General features: G+C 32.7%; 1 protein-coding gene across 2 annotated transcripts in view; it reads left to right on the top strand.

The window, feature by feature from the left end:
• The window catches only part of LOC134711163 (hypoxia-inducible factor 1-alpha-like), an 82451-nt gene that overhangs the window by 15222 nt on the left and 42944 nt on the right, over positions 1-24285 (top strand). For both annotated transcript variants that reach the window (XM_063571609.1, XM_063571610.1), the window contains exons 4-5: positions 18589-18681; positions 20963-21087. In XM_063571609.1, the coding sequence (XP_063427679.1) occupies positions 18589-18681; positions 20963-21087 (218 nt within the window). The remainder of the gene's footprint in view (positions 1-18588; positions 18682-20962; positions 21088-24285) is intronic.

A 24285-nucleotide genomic window follows, 5' to 3' on the forward strand; every position in this document is an offset into this window, starting at 1 on the left:
TATGTCTCAGAATGTTACAGACACAATACAGACCATGAAACGACATTTTACTAATGTTTACTATAATTTTGCGTCCTTGACATCGGCAAGTGAGAGAGGAATGTGATTGGATTGTTTAATTTAGAACTTCCATAAAAGGAGTGCGACCTTTTGCACTCGTGGCAAAAAATCCAATTACAGCGCCGACGGAAGTCGGATTATTAATTGATTTTATTCTCCGTGCAATTGTTAAAATCGTTTTTCGTAATTTGTATCATAATTTTAATCAAACTATTCATGAAATTAAATTTAACTTTCCTTCCAAATAACCTTTTCTCGACGAAAAAAGTCACATGTTCGCATCACATGTTTTTGTACAAAATGGCGGCGGCTTATTTTGATTGTTGACGCTACCGATCTTTCATTGTATTGAAGTATATATAAGGTATAAAATTCAGTCAGAATTGGTATTCTTTAACTGTGATATACAAGCTTCCTGAAAACCTATATATGAATAGGTTAAACATAGCTTTACGGGGTGAAATGAGTTAAAAAACAAAAAAAATATGATTATCACGTGATTGTCTATGCCTGAAAGCATTGTTCGGCCTGGCTACGGGGATGCCTCAACGCATTGTTCGCCTTGAAAGGGTTAATTAACAAAAATTGAATCCTTGGGTTTTTTTGATATGCTGAATCTTAACATGTACTTAGATTTTTGATTATGGGCCCAGTTATCAAGTTGTTCCAAGTCAGGATCCAAAATTATTATATTAAGTATTGTGCAATAGCAAGAAATTTTCAATTGCACGTACAGTATTCAGCAATAGCAAGAAATTTTCAATTGCACAGTATTGTGCAATAGCAAGAAATTTTCAATTGCACATTATTGCGCAATAGCAAGAAATCTTCAATTGCAAAGTATTGTGCAATGGCAAGTATTTTCAATTGCACAGTATTGCGCAATAGCAAGAAATATCTAATTGCACAATATTGCGCAATAGCAAGAAATTTCAATTAGAATTATCTTTCTTTGTCCAGAATAGTAGTTGAATCAACTTAAATCATTGTTTTATACAATATACAATGTATATTCATTTTTACTACCAACTGATAAATTAAAACAATCTTTACCATTCAGTGATAACAAGCACTTTTTTTTCATTTTAATATTTTATGATGTATTTAAATGAGTAGTTATTGTTGCAAACTCCATTAGAAATTTTAATTGAGATCAGTTTTAGAATAAGGGAAAGGGGGATGTGAAAAAAAAATTGGGGGGGGGGGGGGGTCAATTTTTCTCATTTCAGATTTCATAAATAAAAAGAGACCACATTCATTCTGTGTCAGAAACCTATGCTGTGTCAACTATTTAATCACAATCCAAATTTAGAGCTGAATCCAGCTTGAATGTTGTGTCCATACTTGCCCCAACCGTTCAGGGTTCAACCTCTGCGGTCGTATAAAGCTGTGCCCTGCGGATCATCTGGTTTTTAGTATGTGAGCAAACCATGACTAGTTACAGATCAAGTTAAAGTTTCGTTTTGCTCTGCTAATTTTGGCCAAAATTTTGGGTTTACAACTTTGAAAATTGTTGAAAATCACAGTTATACAGACTTTTTTTCTAGACGCCTCCAGATTTTGAGCTGATTCTTGATATGTGAGACTGCCATCATGTTTGTGTCCACATGTGTTATTCAAATTGCACATTTTTCAACCTTTTGAGACGGGGCAATTCATGTCGCTTTGACACATCTAGTTTTTTTATAAAGGAGCTAGCTGAGACCCATCTCCAGGTGTAGGATTTTCTAATTATAGTTTATTGATATTAAAGATCCATTGGTGGCCTTCTGCTGTTATCTGCACTTTGGTCAGGCTGTTGCAATTGTCTCCTTGACATATTCCCCATTTCCGTTCTCAATTTATGGTGAATGTGTGGAGAGAACATTTTGTTATCATAATTAACAGTACAAACATTTTTTAGTCACAAATCATGGTGAACTTTTACAGAGATGAAATTTTGTTATGTTTGTGTTTTTGGGTTGTTGTCTTATTGATGTTTATACACCTCCTTTTATTCATATACATGCACCACTACATTAATTGTGCATACAAACTGTCTGTCAGCAAATTATTCCGATACTTCATAACATTTGAAAATTGAGGAGAATTCAATATTCTTTAATCTAAAGAATTGAAGCAAAGCATTCCAAACCACCTTTAGCCTTTATTTATTGATTTTAGAAAGACCATAAACTAGCCATTCTCTTTCATCGAAGTTCAGGTTCTCACTATCGCAGAGAGAAAATCTGTCGATGGAAATACTTGTGGGTTCATTATAGATATAGTATGCCGACAGGTATCTATTGACTTTCGTAATGATTTGTCTTGTGTGGGGAATTATTTTCAATCAGGAAATGCAGAGACAATTTACCCTTGTGGTTACCTGCAGTCATAAGAATTATTTATTTTATAATGTCAAAGTACTATCAATTCTGTCAAGTAATGGTTTAGAACAAAAAGATCTGTGTATTGCATGTACATGTAATATAATACATGTATATGTTTGTTTCACAATCTCTCTTGGTTCAATATGCTTTTTAAGATGCTTAGAGAATCGAGAAAAATGCGGAATAAATTATTGTGATTTCAGGAAAAATCAAAATCTGAATTAATATTCACCCAGTTTCATTATTCGCATAAGTAAATCCCTTACAATAATTTATGAATTAACAGTAACAGCAGCTACATGTATTTTCCCCAAAAAATCTTATGATTGAAATTAGAGTTGCATGTTCATGACTTACAAGTGTTAGTATTTTGTATGAAAAGAATCACTGCTAAATGTATGAAATATGCATTGTCATCACATTTTTGTATGGAACTACAAATAGTATTTTAGCTGCCCTCTAGTAGCTCATGCAATATGAAACTTAGAACTGTACTCTGGACTAATTAGTGCAATTTCATTACAATATTGAGTATGTTTCACTAGGTGTACATTTCTTAAAACTTGTGCTAGGTATATTCTGTCAGCATTCTTTTCTATGTATACATGTATATAAAACTAGTTATGATAATGTTTTTATGTAGCTATGAGAAGTCATTTATAGTACAGTATAAGCATATTCTGCAGTGATTTCTCAGTATGATGTAGGTCTGATTAGACACTTTATTATACTTCTATTACTATCAGACTTACTTAATAGACAGGAATGATTAACAAACATGATAGTAATCCTATATTACTTTCCTATCAGGAATAGATTTATCGATATGCAATATATTCAATCGCATTTAAACGCATCAATGATTTAACCATAGCATGGTCGTATCTGTTCTATAAATGCCTAACAAAATACCCTATGTTTTATATAGGTGACGGTGGTTATTGGGTTATATATATTTGTGCTGATCATTGTTTAATTAATGCATATTTCTAAGGAAATGGGGTTTTATGATATTCTCTGATGCCGTGATGGATAGGTCGCTTCCTTAGTAATTCACAGCATAGCTTTGAGTGGCAATAAAAAGTGAGAATTTGTATAGAGTGAAAACAATTGGGTCTTGATTGCCGTGGATTATTTATAGATCATCTTGTCAATAAGTTAAGGTCTATTGATGGAATTCGGCTTTTAATTGGAATATTATCTGTTCATACCAAAGATGCGAATTTCAAAGAAAAGGAAATGTACATTTTTAAGAACATCATTGACAAAGAAAGCAAAAGGTAAAATTTATTTTAGTATTTAATTTCAAATTTAAATTTAATATTAAATTCATTGTATAGGATCAGCTGTTAAAGTGATAACTTTTCACTAGAAATATTCTGTCAAATTGTGTCTGGATGATTGTCAGCTTATAAAAACAAAGCTTACATATTTCATTTTGATTCATATTAATAATTCTGTATCTTATTCCTGAACATACTGTGGGTTGATAGAATTTAAAGAATGAGAGAAAATTTTATTTGTTATTAGATACAGTATATCATTGTTGTATCAGTTCTTTTGTAGAAAATATTGGTATAGAATTTGTAGAAATAATCTTTTCATAAATTTGTAGGAGTTATCTCCCTTTTCTTGAATTATTTTGAGTATGCTCTTTTGGAAAACAAGTGTAAAGAATTTTATATAGGTACTGTATTATATTGAGTTGTATTGTTTCCGTAGGCCTTAAATTTTAGGAAAAAAAATCTTTTTTTCAAAACCAATGGTGCCACTGTAACTCAAAAGGGAAAACACAAATCAGACTTTAAATTTTAGTGTTGAAAATGTTTTAGAAAATGGAAATTGAATATTAGAAATAACCTTACTTGAATTATTAAAAGAAGTAATCTTGAACTCTCAAATCGGGAATTTCATTTCTAATTTCCACATGAATAGCTTTTGGATATTTTTCATTATTAAAAATATTGGATGCTCTGAATAAGTACAGACCACACCTGCAAGCCTCAAAATCTTGTAGATATTGAAAAATGCATATACATGTATATGCAGGAATTTGTAAAAAGAAAATCAGCATTATAATCTGATACAATATCTTGCTTTTCCTCCTGTTTGAAGATCCCTCCTAAGCATGTTATATAATTCTAATCGTATACATGTATCACAAATGAAAGGGGAAATACATGTGCTTTAATCTGTGTAAGATATACTATGGCATGACACTACTCCCTGAGAGAAGTCAGTCTCAGTGTCAGACACATTATATTATATATAGTACTGGAATGTAAAACATATGCATTAGCAGAATGTTCTTAATGGATTTGATTTATAAGCAGTAATCGATGGAATAATTGTATGCCTACATGTAGAGAGTTGTCTCATTGGCACTCATACCACATCTTCTTATTTCTATTTACTACAGTTAGATGTTATGTATTGTACATATGAGTTAGTGGTGTTACGTCATACAGTCTACGCAAACTATTTGCCCTATACATGCGTTATTTCCTGCCACGTTATCTAACATATACATGTATCTTGATGTGCCCCATGATTGTCTAAATGTTTGTAGTACTGTTTTTGTATGCTTCAGTATGACTGTCGGGCTAAATTATGACAGTAAATGTTTGATCTCTTTGCTAGATTTCTTCTATTTATATTACTCCATGGTTTTTGTTGCAGAAAGCTCGACATAGGGATAGTGATCCAGCGGTGGCGGTGGCGTTAGCTAACTTCTTAAAAGCTTTATATTTTAGAAGGTAGAAGTCCTGGATGCTTCATACTTTGTATATAGATGCCTCATGTTACGAACTTTCCGTCAGTCACATGTCCAATGTCCTTGACCTCATTTTCATGGTTCAGTGACTACTTGAAAAAAAAGTTAAGATTTTTTGTAATGTTAAATTCTCTCTTATTATAAGTAATTGGATAACTATATTTGGTATGTGCGTACCTTGCAAGGTCCTCATGCCCGTCAGACAGTTTTCACTTGACCTCGACCTCATTTCATGGATCAGTGAACAAGGTTAAGTTTTGGTGGTCAAGTCCATATCTCAGATACTATAAGCAATAGGTCTAGTATATTTGGTGTATGGAAGGACTGTAAGGTGTACATGTCCAACTGGCAGGTGTCACCTGACCTTGACCTCATTTTCATGGTTCAGTGGTTATAGTTAAGTTTTTGTGTTTTGGTCTGTTTTTCTTATACTATATGCAATAGGTCAACTATATTTGGTGTATGGAATGATTGTAAGGTGCACATGTCTAGCTGACAGGTGTCATCTGACCTTGACCTCATTTTTATGGTTCAGTGGTCAAAGTTAAGTTTTTGAGTTTTGGTCTATTTTTCTTATACTTTATGCATTAGGTCAACTCTATTTGGTGTATGGAAATATTTTATGATCTATATGTCTGTTACACAGGTTTTATTTGACCTTGACCTCATTTTCACGATCCATTACTAAGTGTTAATATTTGTGTTTTGGTCTGTTTTTCCTAATTTATGAGTAATAAGTCAACTATATTTGTTGTTTTGAAGAATTGTTAGCGCTACATGTCTGCCTGGCATGGTTCATCTGACCTTGACCTCATTTTCATGGTTTATTGATCAATGTTTTGTTTTCTTGGTTAATGTTGAGTTTATGTGACAGTTGTAATAAAGCTTTATATTTAGGTCTATCAACATAATATCAATGATTAGTAAAGAAGGCGAGACATTTCAGCGTGTGCACTCTTGTGTTCTTCAATTCCTAGTTGTGGCATGATCGTTGGTTTGGAAAGAATTCCACTAAAAGCGGTGCTAAGGGCCGTTTTAAACTTGCAGTGAGGTGGGAGGTTTTTGCTCCATCTTTAAGGCCTCACTGTGACTTGGAGATAAAGAACAGCAGTAAAAATATTTTTTGTTTGTTTTTTGCTCTGCATGTACTGATTTTCGGTCAAAGACTGATTCCTCGTTGTTTTTTTCTATCATGCAGTTATAATTCAACTTTACATAGCCCCACAAAGAAGTGTTGTCATAAATGACCTTGAAAGATTTGTACAATTGATTGAGCCCAATTTTTTATGTGAGTTTTCATCTCAATTATCTAATAAAAAGTGTTGCCAATAGCCAATACAAATCTTGAAGACATAAACTGAGAAGTCCATCATTAACCATTATTAGACCATGATTAACAGAACTATTGACAAAAGAAAAGACAGCTGAAGGAACAAATATAAAAAAAGAAGATGTGGTATGATTGCCAATGAGACAATTGTCCACTAGAGACCAAAATGAATCAGAAATAAAGAACTACAGGTCACCGTACGCCCTTCAAAGCATCTTTCACCGTACACACTAGAGACACTGAGACCACCTGGAGGACACTAAGGGCACTTTTAATGCCACTTAGTGCTCAATTTGAAAACCAGTACAAAGATTTGCTAAAGGCTTAGTATCTCATAAATAAGAGCAGTGTGTTGCCAGTTGCATGAAGTGTTTGTTCCATTCTATGGACATGTAAATCATTTGAAAGTTGCTGAGAAATAATTTGATTTAGTCTAGGGTTCTGAAGAGAAAATCTAAAATATAATTGATGGTTCAGTTTACTAGAATTCAATAAAGATGGAGACATTGGCTTTGGAATTTAATGTTAATATCATGGCATTTAAAATTTGATGTAAATTGAAGATGGGATAACATTACACATGCCAGACATTCATTTATATAATCAAATTAATGTTGTCCTATGGTGAGGTAGAAATTTTGTCTCAAACAATTTGATTAAAAGGCAAATTTATTTAAATTTCTACTGCACATGTTTATTTCATGTGTTCTTAATGTACTGAATAATTGAGACACTGATATTGAATAAGAAATTTTCAATATGTTCATATTAGGAAAGCCTTATAAGAAAATTTTGCTTTTCTATAAAGTAAAAGGCAATTGATATATATTTTTACATCATAAACTGTTCATGCTTTACACATGTGTTATTGCCATTTGTCTGAGCTGTTGTCTTGTCTGAGAGAAAGTCACAGATGTGAAACCTAGACATACTGTTTTAGATGTTAGCATCAGCTGTGTCAACAGTTGTTTAAGTGTGTGTGATTTAGAAAGTACATTTAAGAGAAACCATCAATAAATAGATAAATAACTTGCAAGTATGTGTCTGACAATCATTTTTTTCTCAATTGATTTTAATCCTCATAGTGATCAGGTATTCACCAACCATCTTTGTCTCAATTACTTTAAATCCTCATAGTGATCAGGAAGTCACCATCCATCTGTGTCTCAATTACTTTTAATCCTCAAAGTGATCAGGTAGTCACCATTGAACCATCTTTGTCTCAATTACTTTTAATCCTCAAAATGATCAGGTAGTCACCAACCATCTTTGTCTCAATTACTTTCAACCACCATAGTGATCAGGTAGTCACCAACCATCTTTGTCTCAATTACTTTCAACCATCATAGTGATCAGGTAGTCACCAACCATCTTTGTCGCAATTACTTTTTATCCTCATTCAGGCTCATTGTAATCAGGTAGTCACCAACTATCTTTGTCTCAATTACTTTTATAACCATCATAGTGATCAGGTAGTCACCAACCATCTTTGTCTCAATTACTTTCAACTATCATAGTGATCAGGTAGTAACCAACCATCTTTGTCTCAATTTCTTTCAACCATCATAGTGATCAGGTAGTCACCAACTATCTTTGTCTCAATTACTTTCAACCATCATAGTAATCAGGTAGTCACCAACCATCTTTGTCTCAATTACTTTTAATCCTCAAAATGATCAGGTAGTCACCAACCATCTTTGTCTCAATTACTTTCAACTATCATAGTGATCAGGTAGTCACCAACCATCTTTGTCTCAATTACTTTTAATCCTCATTCAGGCTCATTGTGATCAGGTAGTCACTTACAATCTTTGTCTCAATAACTTTCAGCCATCATAGTGATCAGGTAGTCACCAACCATCCTTGTCTCAATTACCTTCAATCCTCATTCAGGCTCATGGTGATCAGGTAGTCACTTACTATCTTTGTCTCAATTACTTTCAACCATCATAGTGATCAGGTAGTCAACAACTATCTTTGTCTCAATTACTTTCAACCCTCACAGTGATCTGGTAGTCACCAACTATCTTTGTCTCAATTACTTTCAACCCTCACAGTGATCAGGTAGTCACCGACTATCTTTGTCTCAATTAATTTTAACCATCATAGTAATCTGGTAGTCACCAACTATCTTTGTCTCAATTAATTTTGACCATCATAGTGATCTGGTAGTCACCAACCATCTTCAATGCAATCCCCATAGTGATCAGGTTATGTAACAACCGAACATCACCTTTAATTATTGCTGGTATGCTGGGCACCATTGTAAGGCATACATAATATTGAAAAACATTATGAGGTGTTGTGGTCTTAACTTTTTAAGATGAGGTTCTACATTTTAAGTGAACTTAAAGGGAATTGAATAGACAACATTTGAGAGAACCATTTTTATCATGTGTCATTTTCGATTAGAATAATAAAAGAAAACGTTTGCAGGAAGTCTTATGGTTTTTGTTTTAATCAACTATCTACCATCAAATTTACAAAACTGGTACACTTTGACCCACAACTTGTCTTACATAATCACTGATATTGGAGTGCAAATGACATCAATTGTCCCTGGGGTTATTGAGAACTAAAGAGGAAACAATTTGCAATTAAGGAATTCTCTCCAAAATTGAATTGAATTTGACAGGTCTATTATACTGATTGTGAAAAGGCATTGTTAGATAAGGACATTTTAGGGATAAGTTGTGTATTAGTAATATACCAAAACAAATATGATGAATCCTGGTGCACTTCACTTGATTGATTGATTTTTTGGTGCTTAACACCACGTTCAGCACTATTGTTTTTTTCATGGTAGCCAATTTTATTAATGAAGGAAGATAGGTGCTGGAAGAGAACAACTAAACTTAAACAGGAGAACTAGCAGTCCAACTCAGGTAATATTTGAATCAATATGTCAGTGTTCAAACTCAGCGTTAACAGGCTAGTGATTTAGAATATAAAGAACAGCAACAAAAGCACTGTTTCTTTTGCTTATTGTTTATGTTGTGCATGTACTGATTTTATGTCATATGAATAGATACCATATATGGCTTTATATGCCTTGTTTTTCCTAAACCTAGTCCTATTGGCCACTGGCAGAGATCTCCTCACTACTTAGACCACTAAGCCACTGAGGCCTTGTTAAAAGGCTAATTTTAGTATTATTTGTGTAATAGACATTACAAGAACTTTAACTGTGACACATGTTAACCGTTAAATAGTAATATTTTCTTAGCATCTGAATGAACTCTACAGAACTGTGGCAATTAATAAATGCTATTTATCTATGGTCGTAAAGTCGCCACTGAAGAACACTTAAAGTTTCTGGTTATTTTAACATGTTTAACATTCAAAGATAAAGACAGAGTTAATGTACTTTCTGGTCAGTTTTAAGGTTGTTGCTCGATGTGAAAAGTTGGTTACATGTTTGCAATATATAAATATTGTATAAGAACTCGATGTTGTCTTTTTAATTCATATTGAGGTGTAACCTAAATGGTGGCAGCGGAAATGGGATTAATTAATTTAAGTTATTAATTATTCTGTAGTGGATTATAAGCGTAATTTTCCTAAAGGATATATGTGCTATCGTCGGATTATTGCTTATGTAGCTGATGTGAATTATCAGTGTTTTATTTTTTTGCCGTTAATACAGCGTATATCCAGCTGTGTAATTCAGCGATTGATTGGATATAGTATATCCAGCTGTGTGATTCAGCGATTGATTGGATATGAAACTTTTATTTAGTTTTTTGGATATTGATTTCGTATTTTGGAATATATCCGGCTGTTGATTCAGCGTTGACTTTGAATTATCGAGCATTGCCTTAAACTCACTTTTTCGTTATATTTCCATTAATCACAGGATTAATTGTAGTTAAATATACTATCCGTAATGGCAGAAGAAGGTGTACAAGAAGGAAGCAGCATAGCAAAAAATCGACCAAGAAGAAATATAAATTTAATGCAATTTACAGATGCCGAATGCGCAGATGAAAGCGACGTGCCAGTTGAGGAAGAAGTTTTTCAAAGACCGAAAACTCCGCCGCCGAAAAAAGCACCAAGAAAGACAAATAGACATGAGTTAGATATTGAAAGGGAAAAGCTTGTCATCGAACGGGAAAAACTAGAAATCGAAAAAGAGAAATTAGAAATCGAAAGAGAAAGAATTCGTTTACAGGAATTAAACTGTTTAAATACTGATAAATATCAGTCACTACCATTTAAAGTAAAATTACAACCATTTGATCCGAAACTCGATGACATCTTAACATTTTTATTGGAATTCGATGCAGTAAGTGGTCAGGCAAATTGGTCTAATGACATAAGAATTTTACAATTAAGAACATTGTTGACAGGTGAAGCAAGACAGGTTTCTTCACAAGCGTCCACTTCGTACGACGATCTGAAAAGTGCGCTAATCGATCGATATGGAAAGAGACCCCATGAATATTTTGTTGACTTAGTTAATGTTAGAAAAGCTGACAATGAGACTTACAGAGCTTTAATGGCGCGGATTATACAAAATCTCAATCGATGTACCAAGGACAAAGATCCGATCAAAAGTTTACAAGAGGAATTTTTCCTGATGGCTCTTTCACCCGTTCAAGCGCAATGGGTCAGAAGAAACAAAGGCAGCGCGTCCGTAGTAGAAGCAGCAGAAGACTATATAGTACCGACAAAGAATGACAATGTACAAAATGATGAAAATAGAACTGACAATAACCGTTGTTTCAAATGTAAAGCTGTTGGACATTATGCACGTGATTGTGATAAAAAGGACAAGACAACAGGAAATCTTGCATCTTATTTGGTTAAACCGCTTGTTGGGCATAGACTTATTTGTGTTTCAGGAGAAGTAAACGGGAAGCAAGTAAGCTTTGTGAAAGACACCGGTACCGACATGACATTAATTCGTGAAGACCTTGTGGATAAAAAGAACATTTTACAAGGACAAAATGTAACTCTACAATCTGCTATTGGACAACCGTTTTGTGCTAAGCTTGCTGTTGTTAACATAGACACACCGTATTATACAGGTATCGCTAAAGTTGGACTCGTACCGAAACTGGCCGCCGAAGCACTTTTGGGAATGGATATACTAGAGCGAACTAGTAACGCATTTGTTCTAACCAGAGAAAAAACCAAGCGCGTCGAAGATGAAATTGAATCTGACGATGATACACCTGAAAGCAAAGTTGAACATGCCACGGAAGTGATGAAAATATACGAAGATGACGAGATTGTTATTGGTAACATTTCGTCTGGAAATGAATTGGTTCCTTATGCGTTAAGCGAGTATCGTGAAGTTCCGTATGAAGAAACAGGCTTTTCAGCGCCGTTTGTGTTGTTGTATGGCTGGCCTATGAGAGGTCCGATGACTATACATATACTTCGTGAGAAACACTGTTCAGTTATTGAACATGGAATTACTATGCGTAATTGTTTGGCAGCTATGCCAGAAATTGTTAAAGAAAAGATCAAGGCTTGGTACGACAAGCATACAAGGTTCAGAGAATTTGAACCTGGGGGCGAAGTGCTATTATTGTTACTGTCCGAGGCATTAAAGAACAATACCGATGCTTTATCAGGAATATAACAAAGATTGACTCTAAGCGTTATGCTTTAATGTTTTTATTACATCTCTGTAAATTCGAGCAACGCCTTTTATTTTATTTTAAAGTGAATTTTCGAAAACAGTGTTTTCTCTTGAAAAGGGAGATGTTAAAAGGCTAATTTTAGTATTATTTGTGTAATAGACATTACAAGAACTTTAACTGTGACACATGTTAACCTTTAAATAGTAATATTTTCTTAGCATCTGAATGAACTCTACAGAACTGTCGCAATTAATAAATGCTATTTATCTATGGTCGTAAAGTCGCCACTGAAGAACACTTAAAGTTTCTGGTTATTTTAACATGTTTAACATTCAAAGATAAAGACAGAGTTAATGTACTTTCTGGTCAGTTTTAAGGTTGTTGCTCGATGTGAAAAGTTGGTTACATGTTTGCAATATATAAATATTGTATAAGAACTCGATGTTGTCTTTTTAATTCATATTGAGGTGTAACAGGCCTCCACACCTCTCTAAAAAAGCTTGGGGTAAATTTTCTATATGCAGAATTCGCAGCAATTATATCAAATATATCATTGTCTTCATGCATTCTTTCTTACTTTATCTAATAGAATAGATTAATTACTGTGGTATGGTAGTACTCAGTATAGATTATCATTAATAACATGCAGGTATCCAGGTCATGACCCCAATCAATGTCCATCAAATAATTTTAGCAGTTATCTTGATAGCATTGAATGGATTTATATATATAGAGTTCTTAGTTATCATTTCTTACCCATATCTATAATTGGGTGATGATTGATTTATTGTCTATGTTTTATGCCCCATCAGCACAATAAGATTATATTGAAGGAATAATTTCAATTATTATATGAAATCGATATAAAACGAGCAAAAAATAAAAAGAGGGATATTGAAAACAAAAGGGGCCATTATATGTTATGAAAAGTTGAGAGGGAACTTTTAATGGCTTATATCTTGAAAAACCATCACATTGAGCCATCCTGTTTTTTTTTACTTTTACAATTCCTTTACTTATATGCTATCAATTTATAATATCCTTATAAGAAGCTTGTTATTTTGTAACACAGTAGCCAACTTCCTTAAGGCAGGAAGAATGTTGCATCAATATGACGAATTGTAACTTATCGGAATCAATTAGGATTGATTGCTGAACTCAGAGTTCCACTTTTATTTTCTTCCAGTTTATCTTAATATGATAAATTTAATTGTTGTACCTATTATGAGATAATAGCAATTTGAACAATATCATTTTCTGGCAAAAAGAGATGTAGTTTAGATTTTGATTAAATGATTGGGAATAAATCTGTATGAATTTGTTCTTTAAATTTCAAATTATTTTGCCAGAGGTGTATTTTATAAAAGTTTTTATACATGCAAAATGTATTTTAACATTTTTATAACGCACCAAACTAGAAAAATCTAGAGGAGTTCAGAAATGTTAAGAGAAGGTTAAGAAAACATGAAAAGCAAAATCTTTAACAATTCTTTGCTGGAGGTTGCATTGTTTGTTCTTAAGAAATATAGGTATTGATTATCTGTTATTTGAGTATTATAAGTTCTTTCTAGGAATATAGAAGCTGTCATACAGTGGTCAAATGAAGAATGTTAGTCAGTAGTATTAAGAAAAATCATAATTATAATCTTATATATTGTCAAATAATGGTGTGTGGCAATATAAAAAAAACAACAAAAAAAACTATCTTTTTGCAGTGTCTGTTTTTCAAATTTTCCAAATAAGTGATTAGATAAGATAAGTTTCCTTATAGTTAAGTCTAGACTAAGCTATAGAAAATCTATGTATATTGTATCAATAGCCCTTTCTGAGGTGTACTTTTTCAAGTCAATGAGTGTGTTTTATTGAGCGTTTCTCAGCCAAAAAATTATTAATTGCAATAACATAGGAAACAATATGACATATACATTTGTTAATTTGTAAAAAATCAATTTACATACATCTGTGCTTTTATTGTGAAATTTGACAATCCAACAATTTTATATAATTTGTTTTACTATAGAGAGAATATAGATAATTTTGTCAATTTCAGATGATGAAATTTACCAGAATTGTGTTGCAGGAAATAGACGATGTTATTTATTTATAATTATGATGTAAAGTGCTTTTCAATTTTGAGCCAAACATAACATAGTTGTATATTTTATGTAAAATCTAATGGATCAAGTAAACAATCCATGAGGAATTTAAGAAGAAATCTTTTGAAAAGATGCTAAATTTACAAGAAATAATAGAACACTTTGATTATTTGCGATTGCCAGTGTTTATTTAATTATTATACATCTTGAAAAAGATTGTGCACCCAAGCTGACATTTTTAATTCTGTAAATTTCATTATGGCTTTGGAGTGCCGTTGACTTTTGTGGCTAAAACAATAATTACCTAATTTATAAAGTGACACTGATCTATGAGTTCCTTTGTAGACGTCAGCTCAGTTGTGAAAGTACTTCTTTGCGTTACGTAATATTATCCAAATCTCATTTCGCAAGCTGTTACTTTATTACTCGGAAATGGCAAAATACTGCCAAAGCAATGGAGTGGTACCAAATCTAAATGAAGATTGCTTTTTGCAGATGTTTTTACTTAAAAATGGCCTAAGACTCTGGTAAAAGAATCTAAACAGAACCAAAATAAAAAGCAATTAGATTCTTATATATAGATATGCTGACCATATGGAAAAAGTGTATCTTGACGGAAATTTTTTACCACTAACTTATAGAGCCAAATATCAATGATTTCCTTTTATAGATGGCATTTTTAACATTCCATAAATGGTTGTGATGGTAGAAATTCTTTTCAGTAAATTTCCAAATTTAATAACTTAATTTGTATTGAATTAATTCTGTACATTTTTTCTGGGACTATTGAATTGTTTTTCTGTAGGTTCAGAAAAATTTTGAAATTTTTGTTGAATAATTTTCAAAATGCATAACGGAAAAAAACTCCAACACCATTCTGCTAATTTAACATCTGTTTGTTTTGCACCTGTACGTTATTAGATAATAAATAAACCATCATGCACTTATTGACTTGATTGATTTTACTTTGTTTTCTATAATAAGGGAGAAAATAGCTCATTTGTTTCTATATTGATGAGGACATTTTATCTCTGTAAGATATCTAAAATTTCACAGCAGAAAATAAGGCATGTTTTTCAAGTAATTTATAATCATTCAATGTGAAAAGTCAAAAGTACAAGTAATACTTCAAATCTTAAAGGTTGCATAGTGCCTTATTTTTTGGGAAAAAATGGGTGATAGTAAAGATTAGTAATTCCCTTGCAATCATATATTACAGTATTTAATGGTGCTTTTATTGGATGTGGTGGCCTCAGTAGCGAGTTGTCTAATTAAGTTGAACAACTGTATCACTAGCCTGTCAAACCTGTGGTTGTGAGTTCCATTCTCACACTGGGAAGGTGCTCTAGACGCCAAACATTTAAGTGACTTAGGTGTCATTTTTCAGTAACGGTCATGGTTCTCTTCATGCCCTCCATCTTCCTCCACCAGAAAAAAAACTGACGGCCACATTATAGCACAATGGTGCTAAATAGCTTTAAACACCAATTAATCAAACAATTAATTTTATTTCACATCTTTTGTCTGTGCTTCATTGTGATGCTCAGCTGCTTTATGAATTTTGGTACAAATTCTTCTCAGAAGTATTGCAATGAATATAAGAGTGCATGTAGGATGGTATGATTTCATAATATCAGGTTTTAACTGGCTTTCAGACATTGTCTACATAATATATCAAACTCTCAATCACCCCTAGTCTAGAAAAGTTGTGAGAGGATTTAGGAGAGAATTAACGAAGATAATCCATCAACATAAAATTCCTTAAAGGAAAACCAACATTTTTAAAAGATATTGCTTAAGACAACAATTAGCATGATTCGTGGCTTTCTTTTAAAAGTTGTAGTAATTTATACCTTTGAAACATATTTATAAATGGTCGTTATTGTATTATTAACATCTATATTGGAGGCCATCTTTGATTTCAGATCTGAAATTAGATTAAATCAAAATATGAAAAAAAGTAAAATCTGGATTTTCTTACAGTAGTCTTAAATATACTGTATTAGCTGCTTCCGAAAATTTCTTTAGTCATGTTAGTAGATTAACAGTATAAAAAAATTTACTGGTTCAAAAGCCTTCATAACCAAAAGATTGTTAAACAAATAAGCTTGATATAATTACAAGTCTTACAAGGGTCATAAAAAGCAAGACTCATTAAAAACATTAAAACCATTAATCTGTTCTGATGTGAGGTCTATGTTGAAAGGAATACGATTAGTTGTGAGTGATATGCAAAGAACTTTTTCAACAACTCTTTTTAGAGGGCTGTAGGTGGCTTGTTAGACGGCCAAATTTTGCCAGTTGAACTTAAAATTTTAAAACCTTCATCCTGATTGATCAGAATCTTAACATATTGGATTTATCTTTGATTTGTTTTCATCCTGAATTGTGCATGAAAAACAACAATCAATTAGGCAAACTCTTAATAAATCTTATTCTGCTTTTGAAATAACTTCTGGTCTTATAAGAGATCCTTTGTTTACAAAACACTTTGTATTGAGAATGTTTTATTACTTGTAATCACTAAAATAAAAGAAAACAAACGATTAACTAGTGATGGTTAGAACTGTTGTGTGGGCCAATGACGCGGGACAATTGCTTTGTACAAATACTTCAGAAGAAATCTGTGGCTGAAGGTGTTTTAATGCACTTGAGATAAATGCGCCTATTTCATTTCTGTGCATAATGCATGCACATCATAGCAAGCAATTAGCGTTTATTAATAAAGTTATATATAACTTTCAACCATCTTTAATTAATTGCGCAATTTTCTACTCGGCTTCTTTAAATGTCAAATGTTGATCATGATGTTTAAGATAACACTTAATGTTTAGAGTGTGATATTTCTAGCTTACAGCTGGTAAGCATCCAGTAGATATGTAATGGCACATGTAACAGAAACCATTTACATGTATGAGGCTCCAGTAGGGTACCCCTTTAGGTCACAAAATTCGTTTGAAATTGATTTAAATCACCTGGTCACTTTTACAGTTCCTAAGTGATTTGACTCATATATATTTAAAGCTCACAGATTCTTTGGAGTAAGATGTCAGATTGGATCGATCATTGCAAAGTCACAAACCAAACACATTTTTAGATAAATCATAGGACAGTTAATGCATTGGCTGCAATACAAAACAACATGATAAATGTATACTTTTTATTACTTTTTAGCTCAGAGTATCTAGTATAAATTTATTATTTTATTTCCTTGTATGTCAAGAATCATAGTTCCTATGGCTAAAATAGAACGTAGGAGAAAATGATTTTTTTTTTTGCTTTTGAAGAAAATAGGACAATTCAAAGAACATTTAAATTAATTGAAAAGCCAAAATAATCATTGATGAGAGATTTTACAAAAAAAATTTAAGGTGAGCAATTCAGGCTCTTGAGAGCCTCTTCTTTAGTATTCTTAGTATAAATGTCAACATATAAAAGTATAACAATAGAAATCAAAATTAAACATCTGTTAGTACATGTAATTGCATTTTTTTGCGTCAAACCTTAATTTTTATAAGACTGAAAAAATTGTTCTAGAGAAGCATGAGATAGAAAACTACCACCAGGAAGATCAAAGGACTTTTTTTGTAAATAATCATAATGGTCAAACAAATATTAATTGATATTCTAAAAATAAAATCATTGTCCATATAAATTTGCTACAATTGGGGAACAATCTCATCATATTGAAACAATAGGTGGATGTCTCTTGATTGTCCTGTCTTTGTACAGGAAGTCTTAAGTAACACCAGTGGGATGTACCTGTTGTTTACAGCATGCCAAGTTTTAATTATAGCAAAATTGACTCAGTTAAATTTTCACATAGATGAAAAAAATCACAATAATTTACTATAATTATAATGGATTCGGCTTAATTGCATTGCACATAATGTCAGAGAATATTATATATTATTAATGTGAATTCTAGCATGTGATTAATAGCATAATATGATATACTATAAATATTTTTTTTTATCAGATATGTTTTCTTTTTTAAAATTTGTACTTTTGTATTTGTAATCACACACAAGACAAGCCCCAATTGAAACTGCAGAGGGATCCAAATTTGTAGAATCAATAAATGAGAAGTTTGTTACAATGATGGGCAACTTACAGTAAAACCTTGATCCAATTCCCACAGAGGAATCATGCACTATTTATACACCTTATCACTATTTGTCCGCCATTACTGGATATCACACAGGTCCTGTAAAATTTTGATGTCATAAAGCAAAATATCTGACGCCACAATGGAAAAGTGATTGTTGTTTGCGTCAAAAGTTCAAATAGCCTGGTCAGCTGGGATTAGTGATAAGGTGTATTATACCAGGTTTTCTTCAAGTAACCATATATCTTAATTTTTTTTCAGAAATGAAATCATTGAAAATCGACAATAAAGTTAAAGAAAAGGAAACTACTGTTTGTAAACCTGTCTCAAGTAATGAAATTGTTTTATCTAATGGTAAGTATCATTACACATGGTAAAAATGTCTTTATTACAGTCGTTGATCTGTTGAGTTCTTTTGATACTGATATAGAGTACTGTTTGTTTCTAACCTGAAATTTTGTCATTATTTAAAATAAACATTAAGCTACTTGATACAAATCATTTAATGACCATTATATACCCCAAATAAGGTGACGGAAATAGATTGCATACATTTTCTCTAAACAAACAGATAAAAATGAGGGAAATGAATGGCCAGGACTTTGCTAAAACAACATGTGCTAATAAAAAGGACAACCTATGATGCAAAAACAAATTAATGCATTGTTTATATGTGTCAGCCATAAATGATCAACGAATACATGACAATATTGCTTGTACCTCATTTATGTGAACCATGTCAACATTGACCAAGAACTACAAGAAACAAACAACCATACATGTGTGTAATCCTTTACATCGTTTAATTTTGAAACAATTGGGAGCATGATCATAGCATGTACAGAAAACACAGAAAAAAATTTGAAAACAATATCAGAAAATGATTATGGACAAAAAGATAATTTCGTTTTTTCATTGACTTTATTTAGTACTACATGGGGTAGTCTGTACTTCAGTCTGTCTGTCACATTATCACCAGTTGACAAATTAGCTGCATGACCAAAAGTTTAAGAAACATATAGATTAGTTAATTGCGCAAGTGATTGCTCAAATGCGCTCATAGCATGTACAGAAAACACAGCAAAATGAAAAACAATTTCAGGAAATGGTTATGAACGAAAAAAAAAATTGTGTTTTTGATGTGTATTTTAATAAGTGTTTGAAGGGGTAGCCTGTACTGTAGACTATTGTCTGTCGATAATCACCTGTTGACAAATTAGCTGCATGATTGACTGACTTCAAATTGTCACAGATGTCTCTTGGGGAAATATCTATAAGTACAAAGTAATCATTGTGCAACAATCATGACAATCATGTGATAATTGTATGATGTTTTTAGAAAAGTCATTAAAGTACAAATTGGTATATCTAAAACTGTCTCAGTAGTTTACAAAAAGTCACAAGATTATCAAGTCATTAAGATAAACTAATTCATAAGGGTCCAGCAGAAGTCTGTTTTGGGGTGCAGGATTTTCTCATGGTGTTGACACAGACCCATTGGTGGCCTTTGGCTGTTTTTTTATGGGCTTGCAAAGAAGTTGTCGATGTCATAAAGTTTTTACCTTTGTCCGAAATTCCGTAATTCCGTCATTCTGTCATTCCGCAACAAACCATTTTACAGTATTTTTTTTTAGATATTGGCCTGTTTGTTGGTATGTGAGTCAACCAAGATGAGTTACAGATCAAGTTTGAGTTTTGATCTGGTCGGCTTTTTTTTTCTGAAATTACGGGCTATTGACTATTGAAATTGCAGATTTTTCAATTTTTTGAGACAGGGCCATTTGTGTCTCTTTGACACATCTAGTTTACTCTATTATGGGGTTGTTGTCTCATTGACACAATCCCCATTTCCATTCTCTATATATATTACATAAACTGTATAAGAAAAGTTTCTGGTATATCTGGACAAAACATTTATATTTGAAAAAAGAAAAAAAACCTAAAAAAACTGAAGTATATTTATATTTGTAGACAGAATTAAGCTATCAGTACGTAAGACTATTAAGTCTAGAAAGTTATAGATATTTATGGCCTGTAAATAGCTTTAACCATTGATTTTACAACATAACAGTTGACATTTTGGTAAAAATATATTAGACGTACATCACATTTCTACTAATGCTGTAATAATTATGGTATTTCTGTGGGATACCAGCTGACCATCAGTCAATACAGATGCATATGACGTGTTTAAAACTTTCGAGTATTTGCAGTTTACTAGCAGTAATCACGCCATTCATAGACCAATAAAATATCAATTTACACTTCTTTTGACAAATGATGACATGTTCTGTTAGACCTATTTTCCATAAAACTCTTGGGAATATAATTAATATTACAAAATTGGAAAACTGTCATATAATAGAAAAATAAACATTTTGAAAAGATGTCGGGATGTGTTTTAAGACTTAGTGTGGTTATTAAGTGTTGTAATTTTCTTGATTATTTGGTCATGCCAGGCTTCAGAATGTTGTGTATTTTCCTGTGTTCAACGTTTTAAGCAACAATTTTTTTTGTATTCTGAATATTACTCTTTTTGTGTACAATAGATTTTATAGTGGGGCCGAATATGGCAATCAGAACTCATTCGTTATAAAAAAATTGTGAATTGAAATGTATATCTTTTTACTTTCAGATACCCCTTTGGGAGAAAGTCAATTAATGTTAGAAGCATTGAATTGCTTTCTTATTCTATTGGATAGGAAACGGAAGATTTTATTTGTATCCAAGAATGTTGAAGATCACTTAGGAATATCCCAGGTAAAAGAGGATACTGTGGATTCATTTATTTTTTTGTGGGTACCAATTTTCATGGTTTGAGGAAAACTTTCATTTTTGTTAATACAACTGTACTTATAGTTTCATAGTTTTTGCCAATGTCTATTTGCATACAAGCCTACATCGTATATAGGGCATTGATATTTACGTGAATATTATGTTAATTCATGGTTCACATAATACTAGTACCTACGAAATCCATGAAAATTGGTTTCCACTGAATAATAATGAATCTACAGTATGTACAGTACCAATGAAAGTACATCAGTACTTTTATATTTATGTAATGATCAATGTTTATCAAAGTTGATAAACGGAAGGAAAAAGTCATAATTCTTTGATACAAAGGTACGTTAGATACATAATCCTTAAACATGGGAAAGTGCATCTTAAAATGTTAGTCCGGCGGCTTTGTGAAAAATTGTGCACATCCTGTTACAAACATGAAATTTGGCATAGACCTTCCTCAACTATTACTCTTTTATTTCAGATAGGGAGGCATTTGAAAAAAATGTCTCACTTCCGGTAAAATCCAAAATGGCGGACGTCATACTTAAATCAGCCCAATATCGAAGGCTAGCGTGTAAAAATGTCCTATTATCAGGCTACTACCATAATATTTGGTACAGACCTTTGTGTTTTACTACTTTTGGATAAATTAAATAGATAAGATGTTTTCAGAAACCCCACTTCCGGTTAAAATCCAATATGGCTGACATTGTACTTAAATAGGCTTATTTTTTAGGGACGGTAATTGAAATGTGTTTTAACGTATTGCTACTATAATAACATTGTGTATAAACCTTTCTTTGGTGCTTCTGATGGAGACAATGTATAAGACATATGTCTTAAAAACCCTTACTTCCGGGAGTATCCAAAATGGCAGACAGAGAAATATAAATTTTTTATTCAAATTTTCAACTTTTTTCAAAATGGAAAGAAAATGATTTTATTTTGTGCTGGTCATTAAACTTTTTGCTTTAAGTTATCCCCAAAACCACTTATTCTAGCATGATGTAAATGCTAAGATATAAAGTTGACACTTCCGGTAAAAATATGACGTAAATTTCAAAGATGAGTCCTCAATCTATTTCTTCGATGAAGAGTTTTGGATAGATTGATTTAAACAAAATAAAATCACTATAGTACTAAAAAATATTTAAAATTACTACTATTTGGCCAAGAATACATGCTTATTCACAGTCACCACCACATGCACACAAGGCAGTGCACGGGAGACCCAATTTTACACATTAAAAATAACTGCGGCATCCTTTCTTACATCAATAATGTACAAGCTTTGAAAAAATTATGAGTTTTTTTTTTAAAGGGACCCTCTTTGTCCCTTCGCAATCCATTAGTGACAAGACTAGGTAGCATAAGAGTCAATCCAAAGCTCGTCTCACTAAACACCTGCATTAGAATATTACACGTTTTACATGCTTGAAAAGACTAGGACAAGTCGTGGGAATAGCCTCGCTTAAAATGAGTTTTCTCTTTTGTGCAACAATTGACTTTCTTGTTTCGTTAATCATGTTAGATCTGAAAAGTGTGTGCGATCTTACAGTACAACCCCGGTTATTTAGGCTGATCAATCATCATTCTTTATGTTAAAGTCACATCTTCAAATACCATCAATGTTTCCCACGCAGTCTTTTTTTTCCTTTTCAAGCAAAGGAAACAGTATCACAACCCGTCATAAGGTATGGCCCGGGTCAGAAATAAAAGTGTGTGATCACTCATTGCCTAGTGCATTTGAAAGGCCATTGATCGATATTAATCCAAAGATTTTTGCCTCCCCAGATACAATCCATAGTTCGTCTGCCCCTATGTCACGGAATAGTGAAATAGTATTGACAGCATCATCAGTGACTGTTAATCATGACTCGTTTAAGTGCATGTTTCACTGCAGCAGACACATGCACCATGATTTAAGTGTCAGTCTCTTTATGTGAACATGGTACTTCACTTAAAATACATCACGTGGTGAATAAGATAGAATATCCTGAGCATTTGTTGCTACAACTTCCATACTCATCAAAGACTTCATCCACTCTTGTTACAGTCTCAAGGTATTTTATTAAGGTAAGGACATAATACCCAGTCATCATACTCGTTAGGAAACACCTTGAAACTGTGACATGTGAACATAGACAATACTGGTATATTTGTTTGTAGTTTGAAAGCTGCTAAAAGAAGCAAGGGCAACATTTAGGGGAAAGGGAATACACAGACGAACCCAGGATTAAAAACATCCTCAAAATTGGGAAAGTTTTCTGAGAGATGACGACAGTAAGAAAGAACTTTTAAGTTTTTATTCACAGGAGCTTGCTCAATACAATTTTGAGTACAAGGTAGTTGAAGCAACAAATGCTCAGGATGTTCAGTGTTATCCACAACTTGACGATGTTTCAAGTTTAGCACCATGTTTACACGAAGAGACTGACACTAGAATCAAGATAGATGTGTCTGATGCAGTGAAACATAGACTTAACTGAGTCATGACTCAAACAGTCGGTACTGATGTCATTGCTGTTTCGCTATTCCGTGACATAGCGGCAGACAAACTTTGGTTTGCATTTGGAAGGGGAAAAGTATAAGATATATATCAATCAATGACCTTTCAAATGCACTAGGCATTAAAAGATAACACGCGTTTGCTGGAAAAGGAACTGCGTTGGTGACATTAATGGAGTATGAAGATGCGACTATAGCATTTAGAATGATGATTGACCAGCCAACATCACCATATGGATTTGATGTTTAATGTCATTGAAAACGATACGTTGTTTTGTTTGAAGATCTAAAAAAAAAAGAAACAGATTAGGTTAACAAGGCAAGAAAATATGTGTTTTTGCAGAATTTATGGATGTGAGAAACAATATTACAGTCTTTGTAAATGTTGGAAATCAGCTCTCCGATTGTGGATTGCGGCCTACTGAGTATGCTGATTGGATATTATGTCCTTACCTAAATAAAATACCTTGAAACTGAAATACGAGTGGGTGAAGTTTTGGATGTGTATGGTAGTTATAGCAACATATGCTCAGGATATTCTATCTTATCTACCACGTAATGTATTTCAAGTTCAGCACCAAATTCACATTTAGAGGCAGACACTAAAATCATGGTGCATGTGTCTGATGCAGTGAAACACGCACTTAAACGAGTCATGATTCG

This window comes from Mytilus trossulus, chromosome 3 (genome assembly GCF_036588685.1).
Source record: "Mytilus trossulus isolate FHL-02 chromosome 3, PNRI_Mtr1.1.1.hap1, whole genome shotgun sequence".
NCBI lineage: Eukaryota > Metazoa > Mollusca > Bivalvia > Mytilida > Mytilidae > Mytilus > Mytilus trossulus.